The sequence below is a fragment of the Pleurodeles waltl genome, chromosome 3_2 (genome assembly GCF_031143425.1).
Source record: "Pleurodeles waltl isolate 20211129_DDA chromosome 3_2, aPleWal1.hap1.20221129, whole genome shotgun sequence".
Classification (NCBI taxonomy): domain Eukaryota; kingdom Metazoa; phylum Chordata; class Amphibia; order Caudata; family Salamandridae; genus Pleurodeles; species Pleurodeles waltl.
Window position 1 is genome coordinate 110563189 of NC_090441.1, and position 15611 is coordinate 110578799.

General features: G+C 44.9%; 1 protein-coding gene across 3 annotated transcripts in view; it reads left to right on the plus strand.

Moving 5' to 3' along the window:
- The window catches only part of AUTS2 (activator of transcription and developmental regulator AUTS2), a 1924915-nt gene extending 1916469 nt beyond the window's left edge, over nucleotides 1-8446 (plus strand). For all 3 annotated transcript variants that reach the window (XM_069226926.1, XM_069226925.1, XM_069226927.1), the window contains one exon: nucleotides 5373-8446. In XM_069226926.1, the coding sequence (XP_069083027.1) occupies nucleotides 5373-6612 (1240 nt within the window). In that variant the 3' untranslated portion in view covers nucleotides 6613-8446. The remainder of the gene's footprint in view (nucleotides 1-5372) is intronic.
- Nucleotides 8447-15611: the final 7165 nt, after the last annotated feature.

A 15611-nucleotide genomic window follows, 5' to 3' on the forward strand; every position in this document is an offset into this window, starting at 1 on the left:
GCATACATCATAAGTCTTACACAAGTCTTACGTGCACTTTTGCTTGACTCTTACATAATTTCTGCACTGTGCAAGATACATTTTCATGTCCCAAGCCCCACCTGCCCTTCTTGCATGTCATATTTCCACAAGCAGGAGAGAGCTCTGTGAATCAGAACCACTTTACATTGGATTTCAATAATGTTACGTGAAGCACAACTATAGATTCATTAGCATAGTATCCATATATTAACAGTCAACAAACCACAATAGGCAACACACCTAAATACATCAGACCTAGCCCAGATATACCATATGGTTAGCTGTCATGATATCTACCTAGCTCTGTGTACATTTACCAGTCATGAAGATTCATAAAGAACTGGTTAAACGTCTGGTGACCTCAGACACACAAATCATATTCCCAGAACCTATTGAGTTCACAACCAAATGACTTATATAGTATTACAACACTTTACCCGTGAAACATCCTCAGATGTCAAATAAGACTGTGAATGTTGATGGACATCTCAAAACCATGTTGGAAAATCATCTTAACTGCCAATATTTCTACAGTATCATCTGATTGCCAGAATGTTTGTTGTACAAATGCTACTAGCTACTAATATATAATGTTTGTTGTACAAATGCTACTAGCTACTAATATATATATATATATACATACATACACACACACATAAATATACACACATATATATCTATGTATGTATATATTAGATTTGTGTTGCAAGGAGCATGATTCACTCTTCTGGATTTCCCCACATGTTTGGAGTAAATTTCTGATTGTTTTGGAATTTTCAAAGGTTCCATTGGTGCTCTTGGGGCATGAAATGTTTGCATTAGCAAATACACAGGTGGATATTTGCTCATGATAAACTCTCTGAGCATATTCAGGTGCAATTATTCACTTCTTTTTCTCATATTGAAAATACATTTCTTTATGCAAGAGCCCTGCATCCCCCTCAAACCAAACACAGGCATGCATTTCTTGGCATGCTCCACGCCCATTCTGTCTATTTAATACTTTTCTTTACTGGAGCTAAGATCCCACCATTTTCAGGTTGGGAATAGGCAGAGAAACGTTTGCAAAGAAACACAAAGTCACATTTTTGTAGTGAGTACAAACTTTCCAAAGTATCCCACTCCTGAACACCCACTCCTGTCTGTGGGATCAGTTTTCATGTAACATGATATCATACTTGTGTAACATGACATTAGAAAATGCATTAATGAATAGTAATTAAGGCTTTATAAATATGTAAGTGCATTTGCCCTTGTAATTCAAAGCATTTGAACATGTTGGTTTAACTTTTAATGTGCAAATGGATTTGTGAATGTCCTCCTAATTCTTGTGATTCTTTTTAATTGTGGTCATTCCTATAACATTATCCAACCATCTGTTCACTGGAAAAGAGTATTGTCAGTGCTTCAGTTTAGCAGATCAAACAAAGCAGAAAACACTTTAAGATATTAAGTTATACAGTTCAAGTTTACATTGTTAACTTGAACTGTATTCACCCCCATGCTTATCAAGAGCGGGGAAGTACATGGTCTACAATGAAAAGTGGGTACATTTGGGTTACTTACCTGCATTGAGACTTCTTCTGTGTGTTGAGGATTGCTATCTCAGTTCATGATCCTGGGTATGAACTGGAATCTCTACAACCCACACAAGCTGGCATGGCCCAAGTGAAAAACTTTGCCATGTGCTAGAAGAGTGCGCTCAGGCCACTTTGCACACTTGAATCCCATTTTGTACATGAACATATTTTCTTTGAAAATTAGCTCATACATAGCATATACTTATTCCTGATCTATGCTACCATAAATTTGTGAAATTTTGGAGAAGCAGTCTCAGGGGCCCTCATAACGACTGCTGAGGTCTTTTACAAAGACCACCGAAGCTGCCGGCGCCAGAAGACCGCCAGTGCTGGTGGTCTTCCGACTGCCATATTATGAGTATTGAAGGATTTCCATCACAATTTGGGCAGAAATCCATCAGTATTCGTGCTGGCAGTCAACAGCGCAGAGGCGGTTCTACAGCCGTTACCGCCATGCCAAAAGGACTCCGCCCGCCATATTATGAGCAGTAATACAGCGTGGCAGCGTCCTGATGGTGACGCGCTGCTGCCAGTGGAAGCGCCGGGTTCTGATCACTGGCGGACGTCTTCCTCGCTGGACAAGTTAAGATGATCGTCCGACAGGGGAGAGGGGTGGTAGGATAGGGGGTGTTGTCAATTTCCATTTAGATTTTATTTCGGATGCAGACTCAGTAGCTATGCTGCAAACTTTAGCGGCTCTGGGGCTCTCTCAGTTAGTTTTTGGCCCTTCCTATACAGCTGGACACACATTGAATGTAATTTTTTCAAGCAACTCTTCCTTATTCGATGTCAGAACTCTTCCTTTAGTGTGGACTGATCATAGCGCTGTATTTTTAATCTCAAACTGTCGTCACCCAACACAGAACTTTTAGCTAGTCCAGCTCAGATTTCCTCATGCTACTGGCAGAAAATTCAGATTGAGGAGTTTGCCTTCCTTTTAGCTGACTCTCGTCCTACCTTTGCTAAGGATTCAGACATTGCTGCTCAACATTATATTCCCTGACTTGACGAAGCTGCATTAAAGCTAGTACCAGTAAAAAAGTGTTAGAATCAAAAGGCGTAGAAAGTCTCCACCCTTGTTTTCTGATGAGCTTAGAATGGGCAAACAGAATTTCAGAAGACAGGAAAGGAGATGGAGAGCAGATTACTCCCCCTTAGAAAGAGATTGTTATAAAAATGCTTAGCTGATTATAAGTCCTTGATTTGTTCTCCAAAATCTGACTATTTGACGGATAAAATAAAATCTGCTGCTAATTCATCCAAGGAGTTATTTATTGGGGTAAAAAAATTGGCTTCAGATACCTCTAACAACACAAACAACTTTAGTCAGCCCTTCTGTAACATAGTGGTGGTTGCTTTCCACTATAAGGTAGATGTTTACTCTGTTTTCCATTACGCCTCGTACTACTCAACCATCAGATAACAATGTTTGCAATAGGCTTATCAGTACCTTGAATTGGTTTGTTCCTCCCTCCACGGATGAGCTTTTCTCTGCACTTAGAATGGAAAAATCTGGTTTGCCTAATGATCCCTGTCCACCTATAGTGGCATCAAAAGATGGCGGAGTCGTTACCCCTGCCCTTATGGATATTTTTCACACTATGTGTAATTTAGTCAGTTTCCATCTGTTTGGAAGAAGGCATCTGTCCTGCCTCTTATTAAGAAACCCTGTCTGGATCCACTTGATTCCAGCAGCTACCGTCCCATATCCTGTCTACCCCTGCCAGCCAAAGTCATGGAGAAAGCGATGAATAAACATCTGATGTCTCATTTACATGCCAATAGACTTTTAGATAACACCCAGTTTGGCTTTTGAGCCAAGCATAGTACTGAGACAGCCCTCATTAAGGCTACTGAGAAATTAAGATCTTCCCTCGATCAGGGCGGCAAAGCAGTGCTCATTCTACTTGATCTATCAGCAGCCTTTGAGACAGTTGGTCATGGGCTACTGATGGAGCGACTTCATAGGACTGGTGTGACGGGAACTGCCTGGGACTACTGTGCTCCTTTCTGAACAACTGAGTGCAGTCAGTCCGAATGGGTGAGTTTTCATTCAACCCTTACATCCTGCCGTGCGGGGTCCCTCAGGGGTCCTCTCTCAGTCCAACATTGTTTAACATCTACCTCACACCTTTGGCTGAACTAATTAGATTTTTGGGGTTTCCACTTACATCTTATGCAGATGACACTCAGATCGTGGTTTCTGTAAATGCAGGTAATGCTGCAGTCAGTTCCAACTTCTGCAACTGTATGCGGGCAGTCAGATCCTGGATGGCAGTCAACTGCCTTAAGTTGAATTCTGCTAAGATAGAGGTCCTGCTTTTTGGCCTAAACCATCTTTCTGGTCTTATGTTTGGTGGCCCTCTGATCTAGGCGCACTTCCTGCACCTGTCAGAACTGCCAGGAATCTAGGAGTCATCATAAATGGCAAACTTTCCCTTCATGACCAAGACATGCTGTTACGTCAGCTGCTTACTTCATACTGAGATTGATCAAGAAATGTTTTCTGTTCCCTCCGATCAGTTCTCAAAAAACGGTTTTTACTGCTTTTGTTCTATCTAAAATCTATTATGCAAATGTACTCTACTTAAATTCTCATCAACACATTTTGAACAAACTTCAAACATTGCAGAATGCGGCAGCAAGAACGCTGGCCAAGATTCGAAAATATGATTCTGCTTCTTCTGCCATTCGGAACTTGGCTTCCTGTTAGGAAGCGTATTCTTTTTAAGGCTCTTTGTATTGCCTATAAGGCACTGCATGGCCAGGGTCCTGCCTTTTTTAAGGAGAACTTTGTTTGGTATGTACCCACTAGACTGTTGAGATCTAGCTCCGAAAGAAAACTGTCCCTAGCTTTCGGCCGTCCAGTTGGGGTGGTAGAGGCTTCGTACTTAATGCGGCAAAGGCTTGGAATGACCTTCGTTTTGCTATAAAATCATTGCCCTCGATCATACTTTTCAGGAAGGCACTGAAAACATGGCTTTTCACTAGGAATCAGGCTGCGTGGATGTTCACCAGGACTCAGGCTACTAGGACTTTTCTCATAGCTCTCAGCTATTTTGGCACTCGAGCGCACTATAAAAATAATTACCATAACATATTTAATCCTAAAGCTTTGCAACAAAATATTTCCTTATGTTATTTGTATTTTTTTTTTAATAAGGCGAGAATGGCACACACTATCTACTGCCGTCATAGGTTTTACAGCATAAGTATCTATTACTACATTGTTATACTAAGCAAGCATAAGAACTGCTTGCAACAGACATAATGACTTTCCAATATGTTGCCTAACGGCCAGCCTTAAATTAATGAGCTATTTCATAATTTAGTTACCATTGTTCTGTACTGTCTGTTTGGAGGTAAAGGCTGGAGCTTAAAACCTTCTAGTAGTTGGGATGAGCCCTTTGTTTCCTCTGCATGCTATAACAAAGTGACACGTATGCCTTTGCGGTGTGCATTGGGAGCTCTCTTGGGTGCTGCACCGCTGTATGTATTTCAGGTGAACCTTTCACTCTGGAAGAGGTTTGCACCTCCTTCCTAAATGTGTTGGTGTTCATTTGTTATTCTTGTTATTAAAACTGAGATCTTCTCTCTATTTCATTTAGAAGAGAGAAGTGATCGAAGCTCTCATTGGTTCCAATCTGCTTCATAAAAAAGTGTTTTGTTGATAAATGGCTGCCTCTTTTCTTGTACACTATTTTACATCATGCACTTCATTTGGCTGTATGGTTTATAAAGCATAACACTAAATCTATATTGTCTTTACAGGGAGAGCAACGAGAAGAGGCACTCGAGTCACCCGTCACCAGCCCCTGTGGCCTCTATGAACTCTATAGGGCATACCCGCAGCTCCGCGGAGCACATCCGGAGCCACGTCAACACTGACGTCAGAGAGAAAGAAAAACCCAAAGAACGAGAAAGGGACCACTCTGAGTCCTGGAAGGACGCGAACACAGAAGAACACAAGTCAAAAGACAGCCACAGCTCGGAAAAGGACGCGGGTCACGAGGCCCGAGCTGCGGACGAGGCAAAACAGATATCCCGGGGCCCTTCGCCGTACATCAGGCCTCCAGTGGTGGAAAGCATCCGGCCCAGCAGCACCTCAACCCGAGAAACGGAAAGGAAGGGTGAGGTGGCGTACGACCATCAGAAAAAAAGCAATGACGTCAAAGTGAAGGAAGAGCGGAAAGAAGATCACGACGTCATCTCCGAAGGACCTCAAACTCACAGGTCATCTGAGAACCCACCACCGATATCGGCACCGAGTTTACATCCAGGCGCTTTGGCGTCGATGCCCATGGCGGTGGGTGTCACGGGCATGCACCCCATGAATGGGATTGGTGGTCTGGAAAGAACTCGCATGATGACCCCTTTCATGGGAATAAGCCCTATCCCTGGTGGCGAACGATTCCCCTACCCTTCCTTCCATTGGGACACAATGCGGGATGCCCTGAGAGATCCCTATCGCGGTCTAGACATTCACCGGAGAGACCCCCTCGGCAGAGACTTTCTGCTGCGAAGTGACCCTCTCCATCGTCTCGCTGCGCCGAGGATATATGAGGCTGAACGTTCTTTCAGAGACCGCGAGCCCCATGATTACAGCCACCACCACCACCACCAACATATCTCCATCGAGCAGCGGAGAGAGCACGAGAGGGTGACCCACCTCGATGAGCGCGAGCGCTTACACATGCTGCGAGAGGACTATGAGCATGCCCGGCTGCATGCAGTTCATCAAACTGCCTTAGATGGACACTTGCCCCACCACAGTTTAATAGCCCCAGGACTTCCCAGCATGCACTACCCCAGGGTGAGCCCCACAACAGGACATGGGCATCAAAATGGTATTCTCAATAAGACTCCGCCCACAGCCGCTCTGAGCGCTCCCCCTCCATTAATTTCCACTTTAGGGGGCCGTCCGGGATCACCCAGGAGGACTACTCCACTCTCTACAGAAATGAGGGAGAGACCGCCTTCCCACACCCTTAAAGACATTGAAGCACGATAAAAGTCGTAGCTGCACAGGGACAGTATAAAGTTACCATGTAAGCAAACAAAACAAAACAAGACATTTATGGAAGAATTCTTTGGACTTGCAACCTGTAAAAATTTACAGACCTCCTCGGGGTACAGATTTTTGAAGCCTTTTTGTACATTATCGGTTGAACACTTGCAGACCTTTTCACTTACGCACATGTTCTTTGTGTCTCCAATTATATTTCATGTTTACTTTGAAAGAATTTGATTGGCAGATTGGGTGGTTTACGAAGATGCTCATTGCAGCAGTCTGATTTAGGAAAGGACTCACCTATATCGAAGTGATGACAATGTAGATATGTAAAAACAGAGGAGCGAGCTCTTCATGGGTTAATATTTCATATATGCAAAAGGATAAGATGAAAGCTTTACTTTGTACATTTGTAAATACTCAAAATTAAGTAACATATTTCATTCACCATTCATTCGTAAACCTTGCTGTTATCAGACTTACTATTACAACATCTCTGCCCGAGTACGCTGTACTGCATTAAAATATTAGAGACTGCTACACTCCTTCAACTATGCAATGAACGTTGAGGCTTTTCACGAGGCCAATTTCTTTCAAGAAGCCTTCTACACACAATTTTCACGAACATAAAGTCATATTTTCCCTGAACAAACCTGTATATGTTTCTATTGCCTGATTTTACAAGGTCATTTTTTTGAAGCGGCAAGAAGTTATGATTGTCGAATGCTAAAATATATGGTGTAATAGATGTGCTTCTAAAATAAAAAAAAAACCCATTAAACAACACGTTAAGGTCATAGTACCCAACATATTACAAGGGAGTAAACCATTAAAGTTTATCTCTTTGTTAGCAAATAGAATTAAAGTGGAAATAACAGACGGTCTTACAATTTTCAACACTGAAGGGAATATTCCTTCAACATGGGGATCAACATTTAACTATACTTGGAACATTCATTGATGGTGGTTTCATTGCAATTTTATCTTCGCTCAGTGTTCGAATTAAAGCCATAAACAGAATTAGAGGTGAAGAGAATTATACTGCTGTATGTTTCTTGCAATATTGCAAGTTTTCAGTTATTGAGTAGCTGAGAAACAGATGAGACGATATGCAGTGTCCAACCTGATGTATTCCAACTGGTAATAAAGTCTGCCAATAACGAAACCTGCTAGTCTCATTTTTTGCATTACTATAAATGGTCGGTAGATGGCAAAAGAGGATAGCACAATGTTTTTTTACAATCTTGCATAGTCTAGTTTGCACCAACACACTATATTTTATGCTGCATTCATTAAGCTTCTTGGTCTCTTTGTTTGGAGATAATATGACTTTAACAGAAAGCATACTGGTCTTCAGCGCTGTAAAATATATGTATGAAATAAAAATCGAGTTCCTTTGGTCTTCTCCTTTGGCCTTCTAGTGTATTAAAAATGCTATCTGAAGTCGTTAACCTGTTTGGCAAAAAAGTCTACCTGCAGACAGTTGTTTCTAATGAGCAGAGATCTATTTTAGTAGTCAACTGAAGGTTTAGTTGTGGCTTCAGATTTTGTGAACTCCAGATGTTGTGCAGTTTTTTTATAAGGGACAAAAGGAACCTGGAAAATATGTACACTGGAACAGTAGTGGTAGCTTGCAGTATTGTAAAAAATTGTTATATACACATTTTTTTGCTGTTTATCCTGTATGTAAGAAATTCCTTTCTAGACCCTATGTAAAAAAAAGAACACAAAAATGAAAAAAGATATTGAAGCGACCGAATCTGCTGCATGTTCCTCATCAGCGAAGACTTGTGTAATGTAAATTGTGCCATGTTATTAAAAAATGTGAACTCGCTTCTAGATGCCTCATTGTGTGGAGTGAAAATTGTTAATAAGAATTATTTAGAAATCACCAAGTACAGATGTAAGGATAACCACTCGGTCTTCTGTGGAGGAAAGGTAACTGAGAACTACTGCTGCTCCTGGATCTGTGTAGTGGCATTCTGTTAGAGTGAAATGGACATATTGGGGCTGATTCACAAACATAACTTACTCGTTTGAGTAAGTTTAAATTTTTGAGTACATTTACTACTTTTTGGAATTCACAACTGCACTTTTGTAGTAATTTATGCATTTGTAGTAAATTATACTTTTGTAATAAGTCTAGCATTACACAAGGTCAACCACTTGCACTACAACAACCTCCCACAGAAAATAATGGAGATAGGGACTTGCTACAAAAGTACAACTTATTTCAAAAGTGCAGTTTATTAATATCACTTTGCAGTAAGCTTTGTATTACTAACTTAGTACTACAAAACGTACTACAAAGTGTAGTTTGTGAATCAGGCCGTCTGGGTGCATTTTAGACTTCTCAAGATTGTGGTTGTTCATGCCAAATACAATCTTGGAGATCTAAAGGATGGGTTTTGTTGCAATCAGTATCCGCAGATAAGCCAAACATGCATACAACTATCCTGATATGAATGTAATAAAATGTTATTTATTTGTGTTTCATTTGTAGATTTCACCAAGTTGTATTTACCTGGTTTAATTGACTAAGTTTTTAAAAAATTTTTTTAATTTAAAACACTTGCTCAGTTTTAAAAAAAACTCAAACTTCAATGTAACCTGTCCACCCCGGTATAATGATTTTCTGCGCTTGAGGCAAAATGTTATTCTTCCAATCCCCCCACCCCCAATAGCAACAGATACATTATGAGGACCTTTTTTGCATTCTGGCACCTCTTTGTGGTGTAGCACTCATCAATGCGTTTGCCTACAGTCGTCTGTATGTTTATCTCACCCTGCAAGAAGAAGACAGAAAAGCATGTTATACTGACTCTGTTGCAATGAATGTACTCCTAGGCACATTGGTCCATTACTAAATCTCCAAATTGTTTTTACATTACTCACCTAAGTAGAAGATTTTTTAACCTAAAAAAATGAATGCTGAGTTAGACATGTGCCAAGTCTTTCAATCCACCGTAGGAAGTTGCTTCAGATGTTCTGAGGCTAGACCGATTATAGATCCCAAGCCTCTGGGTCAAGTACCCTTTCAGCAGTTGACTGTCAATGGTAGCGCCGGTCGAGAAATCCAAGGCTTCGCTGGGGGGCGGTAGGCAAGTGGGGTGAACACAGGCTCACAACTCAAAATACACGCAGCAGCAATAAATGTCAATATTTGCTTTTATGAAAAAAGGAGTATATATATATATATATATACATATATATATATATATATATATATATATGTATATATATATATATATTACATGGCATGTGTAGCTGCAGATACACATGCTGTGCCTATCCCGCCATCTAGTGTTGGGCTTGAAGTGTTACAAGTTGTTTTTCTTTGAAGAAGTATTTTTTCGAGTCACAGGATCGAGTGACTCCTCCTCTCGGTGATAGCGCGCATGAGCATAGACTACTTTGTTAGATTGTTTTCTTTCCACTGCTGGGTTCGGACGTGTTCCCTCTCATTCCGAGACTTTCAATTTGGAAACTTTACATTAACTTTCTCATACTGTTGGTATTGTTTTCAAACACGTTTACCTCTGCAAACGATCTGATAGTATCGTCAGGATTAAGAAAATGTCTTTTCGTGCACTTGCGCCCTTCTTGGGCCTGTTCGGGCCTACTGCGCCATAGCCTGATGGATCGGACTCCATTCCGATTCTGTCACGCTACATTCCCTTATACCTTGCAGCACTTGGTCTCTAATCTTTGCCTTTGTCCTGAACATCGTGAGGAAGATTGTGAAGCTTGCCACTTGCTTTGATCTAAGAAGACACTGTGTGATCGAAGGGCAAGAAGACTTGAGATGGCGTCGAAACATACAGAGTCCGCCGACACCTTACAGGAAGAGCAGGGACAGACGGCTATTTTGATTCCAGATTCCGACTCCGAACAAGGATCAGAAGACGACAGTCAGCCAATCACAGCGGCACAGTATGTGAGCACATCTGCCCCTACAGCCACTTTGAAAAAATCAAGCAAGGCCTTGGGTGCATCAATCAATCAATCAATCAATCAATAAATCAGGGAATTTGTAAAGCACACTACTCACCCGTGAGGGTCTCAAAGCACTGAGGGGGAGTCTGCAACTGCTTGAACAGCCAAGTCTTGAGATGTCTACTGAAGGTAAGGAGGTCCTTGGTCTGATGCAGGTGGGTGGGATGAGTGTTCCACGTCTTGGGGGGCAAGGTGCGAGAATGATCTGCTGCTGGTGGTTGTTCTGTGGATGCGTGGGACGGTGGCGAGGGCAAAGTCGGCAGAGCGAAGCTGTCGGGTCAGGGTGTAGAAGGAGAGCCGTCTGGTGAGGTATTCTGGTCCGGTGTTGTGTAGTGCCTTGTGAGCGTGGGTGAGGAGTTTGAAGGTGATTCTTTTGTTGACAGGGAGCCAATGCAGGTCTCTCAGGTGGGCTGTGATGTGGCAGTGGTGGGGGATGTCCAGAATGAGGCTTGCAGAGATGTTCTGGATGTGTTGCAGTCTTTTCTGGAGTTTGGCCGTGGTTCCCACATAGAGGGCATTGCCGTATTCTAGATTGCTGCTTACAAGGGCTTGGGTGACTGTTCTTCTGGTTTCAGGTGGGATCCATTTGTAGATCTTCCGAACCATGCAGAGGGTGTTGAAGCAGGAGGAGGAGATTGTGTTGACTTACTGGGTCATAGATAGTGAAGAGTCCAGGATGAATCCCAGGTTGCGTGCGTGGTTGGTGGGTGTCGGTGTGGTTCCCAGTGTGGCAGGCCACCAGGAGCCGTCCCTTGTGGAGGGGTTGGAGCCTAAGATGAGGACCTCGGTCTTGTCGGAATTCCGTTTAAGGCAGCTGTTCTTCATCTATTCGGAGATGGCCTTCATTCCTTCGTGGAGATTGGTCTTGGTGGTGTCCTTGGTGAGGGAGAGGATCAGCTCGGTGTCATCGGTGTATGAGATAATGTTGAGGTTGTGGGATCGGGCGATGTTAGCGAGCGGAGCCATGTAGACGTTGCAGAGGGTTGGGCTAAGGGACGAACCCTGGGGTACACCGCAGATGATTTTGGTGGCTTCAGAGTGGAATGGAGGGAGGCAGATTCTCTGAGTTCTGCTGGTGAGAAAGGAGGTGATCCAGTCCAGGGCTCTGTCGCGGATTCCTGCTTCGCTGAGGCATGTGCGTAGGGTGTGGTGGCAGATGGTGTTGAACGCGACTGAGAGGTCCAGGAGGATGAGGGCCGCGGTTTTGCCATTGTCAAGTATGATTCTGATGTCATCGGTGGCGGCGATGAGGGCAGTTTCGGTGCTGTGGTTTCTGCGGAATCTTGATTGGGATGGGTCTAGAGTATTGTTCTCCTCGAGGAAACGGGTCAATTATTTGTTGACAATTTTCTCTATGACTTTTGGCGGGAAGGGGAGCAGGGAGAAGGGCCGGAAGTTCTTGAGGTCATTTGGGTGCATCACTGCTGTCAAGCCATGGTTCCAACCGAAAAAAAGCAATCGGTGATTGGAACCTGGGTTCGGCACCGAAAAAGGCCAAAACGCCCCATCAACAGGCCGTGCCTGTTTCAGTGCCGGAGTCGAGCAAGGAAATAAGAAGCTCAACCTCGGAACCAAGCCGGCGCTTACAATCTTCGGATATGAAATTAATGCGCACGGCTTCGGAGCCGAAACCTCGGCTAATATCTTCGGGACCGAAACACCTCGGAACCGCTGCAGCGCCGTAAACATCCTTCTATACAGAAGAAACAGGACTTTCGACCCGAATGAAACATATGCCCAAAATATCCATTGAACAATCCTCTAAGCCTTAGAGTCTAAGGTCACAAAACAACCTCTGAACATCAAATAGAGGAATCTGACATTCATCCAATTTTGGAGGTTATGGACAGCAAGCAGAGAAGAATACAAATCCACAAAGAGACTGGGAAAAGTATTACTTCTCCACCTCCACAAACTAAAAGAAAGCTAGCATTCCAAGAGACTCTTGATACTGCCCTAACACCAGCAAAAATTTTCAAGCGAAAAGAGGAGCCATCACCTCTTCAGCTTTCTCCACCAAGTTCACTGCAGCTTTCTTTCTCACCATCACCTAATACCCCACCACCAGTACCATCACCATCACACTCCCATACTTATTCACAGGGAGACACGGTGGACCCATGGGACATGTATGATTCGGATCCTGTACCGTCCAATCAATTAATCAATCAATCAGGGAATTTGTAAAGTGCACTACTCACCCGTGAGGGTCTCAAGGTGCTGAGGGCTGGGGGGAGGGGGTTGGGCTGCTACTGCTCGAACAGCCAAGTCCTGAGAAGTCTCCTGAAGGTAAGGAGGTCCTCGGTCTGATGCAGGTGGGTGGGAAGAGTCCTCCATGTGTTGGTGACGAGGTGTGAGTGTGATCTACCGCCGGTGGTTGTTTTGCAGATGCCTGGTACAGTGGCGAGGGCAAGGTTGGCAGAGCAGAGCTGTCGGGTTGGGGTGTATAAGGAGAGCCGTCTGTTGAGGTATTGTGGTCCTGTGTTGTTCAGTGCCTTGTGAGCGTGGGTAAGGAGTTTGAAGGTGATTCTCTTGTTGACGGGGAGCCAATGCAGGTCTCTCAGGTGTCCTGTGATGTGGCAGTGGCGGGGGATGTCCAGGATGAGGCATGCGTGGGCGTTCTGGATGCGTTGCAGCCTTTTCTGGAGTTTGGCAGTGGTTCCTGCATAGAGGGCATTGCCGCAGTCCATTTTGTTGCTTACGAGGGCTTGGGTGACTGTTCTTCTGGTTTCCGTGGGGATCCATTTGTAGATCTTTCTGAGCATGCATACGTTATTGAAGCAGGAGGAGGAGATGGCGTTGACTTGCTGGGTCAGCGATAGTGAGGAGTCCAAGATGAATCCCAGGTTGCGTGCGTGGTCGGTGGGTGTCAGAGCAGTTCCTAGTGTGGCAGGCCACCAGGAGTCATCCCTTGCGGAGGGGGTGGAGCCGGAGATGAGGACCTCAGTCTTGTCAGAATTCAGTTTAAGGCAGGTATTCTTCATCCATTCGGTGATGGCCTTCATTCCTTCATGGAGGTTGGTCTTGGCGGAGTCCTTGGTGCGGGAGAGGATCAACTGGGTGTCATCGGCGTATGAGATGATGTTGAGGTTGTGAGATCGGGCAATGTTAGCGAGCGGAGCCATGTAGATGTTGAAGAGGGTCAGGCTGAGGGACGAACCCTGGGGTACGCCGCAAATGATTTTGGTGGCTTCAGAGTGGAATGGAGGGAGGCGGACTCTCTGAGTACTGCAGGTGAGAAAGGAGCTAATCCAGTCCAGGGCTCTGTTGTGGATTCCTGCATTGCTGAGGTGTGTGCGTAGGGTGTGGTGGCAGATGGTGTCGAATGCGGCTGAGAGGTCCAGGAGGATGAGGGCCGTGGTTTCACCGTTGTCCACTATGGTTCTGATGTCATCGGTGGCGGCGATGAGGGCAGTTTCTGTGCTGTGGTTGGTGCAGAATCTGCATTGGGAAGGGTCCAGAGTGCTGTACTCCTCGAGGAAACGGGTCAGTTGTTTCTTGACAATTTTCTCTGACTTATGCAGGGAATGAGAGTAGGGAGATGGGCTGGAAATTCTTGAGGTCCTTTGGGTCCGACTTAGGTTTCTTGAGGAGTGCGTTGATCCAGCTCTCCGGGAAGGTAATGGATTAGAAGGAACTGTTGATGACCTTCCGGAGTTGGGGTGCGATGACAGAGCTTGCTTTGTTGAGGGTGTGGTGAGGGCAGGGGTCGGATGGTGAGCCGGAGTGGATGGTGTTCATGATTTCAATGGTGTCGTTGTTGTTGACGTGGGTCCAGTAGATCAGGAGGCTGGTGGATGGTGAGTCTGTCGTGTTGGTGGTTGACGGGGGTCTGAGTGCTGAAGCAGTCATGAATGTTTGCGATCTTGCAGTGGAAGTAGGCAGCTAGGGAGTCGCGGAAGTCTTGTGATGGCGGGATGTTGCTGGAGTTGGGGTTGGAAAGTTCCTTTATGATGTTGAAGAGCTCCTTGTGGTTGTGTGCGTTGCTGTTGATGCGTTCTTTGAAGGCGATTCTCTTGGCGGTTCGGAAGAGTTGGTGGTGTCTGCGGATGGCATTTTTGAAGGCTTTGTGGTTGTCCAGAGTCTGATCTTGGCTCCACTTCTTTTCAAGTCTTCGGCATGTTTGCTTAGATTCTTGGAGGTCGGCGGTGAACCAGAAGGCCTTTCTGTCAGTGTGTCTGTTGGAGGGATTTTTTGATCGGGGCGAGAGTGTTGGCACAGTCGTCGATCCATTGCCTGAAGTTGCGGGCCGCTGTGTCAGTGTTGGTAGTGTCGATGGGTGGGTTCCGGGAAAGGGTAGTGATAAGTTGGTCTTCAGTGACCTTGTTCCATCTGCTGAGTGGGATCCGTTGCTGGAGATGGTGAGTTGTGGGTTTCTTGAAGGAGAAGTGGATGCAGCGGTGGTCTGTCCAGTGGATTTCGGTAGTGTGGCTGAAGGAGACATGTTTGCTGGTAGAGAAAATTGGGTCGAGTGTGTGACCTGCAGAGTGGGTGGGTGTCAAGACGAGCTGTTTGAGGCCGAGGTTTGAGAGGATGTCAAGCAGGGTGATGGAGTTGTTATCGTTGTTGTTCTTGAGGTGGAAGTTTAATTCCCCAAGGAGTATGTAGTCTGTGGATGTGAGAGCGTGTGTGCTGATGACATTGGTGATGGAGTCGCTAAACTGCTGTCGGGCCAGGTGGTCTGTAAACAAGGGTCCCTCGGAGGGTGGTGTTTGGGTCGGTGTGGATCTGGAAGTGCAGGTGTTCGGCGGTGCTGAGGGTGTCTTCGGTGCTGGCCGTGATCCTGAAGGTGTTCTTGCGGATGATGGCAATGCCTCCTCCTGGTTTGTTGGAGCAGTCCCTGCAGGTGATCTTGTAACCGTCTAGGATGGCTACAGCGATATCTGGAGCTGAGGTGGGGCTCATCCAGGTCTCGATCAGGAAGGCGACGTCTGGGGAATGAGTCGAGTAGATTCCATAGTTTGATGGCGTGTTTGTGTATGGAGCGGGTATTGAGAAGGATG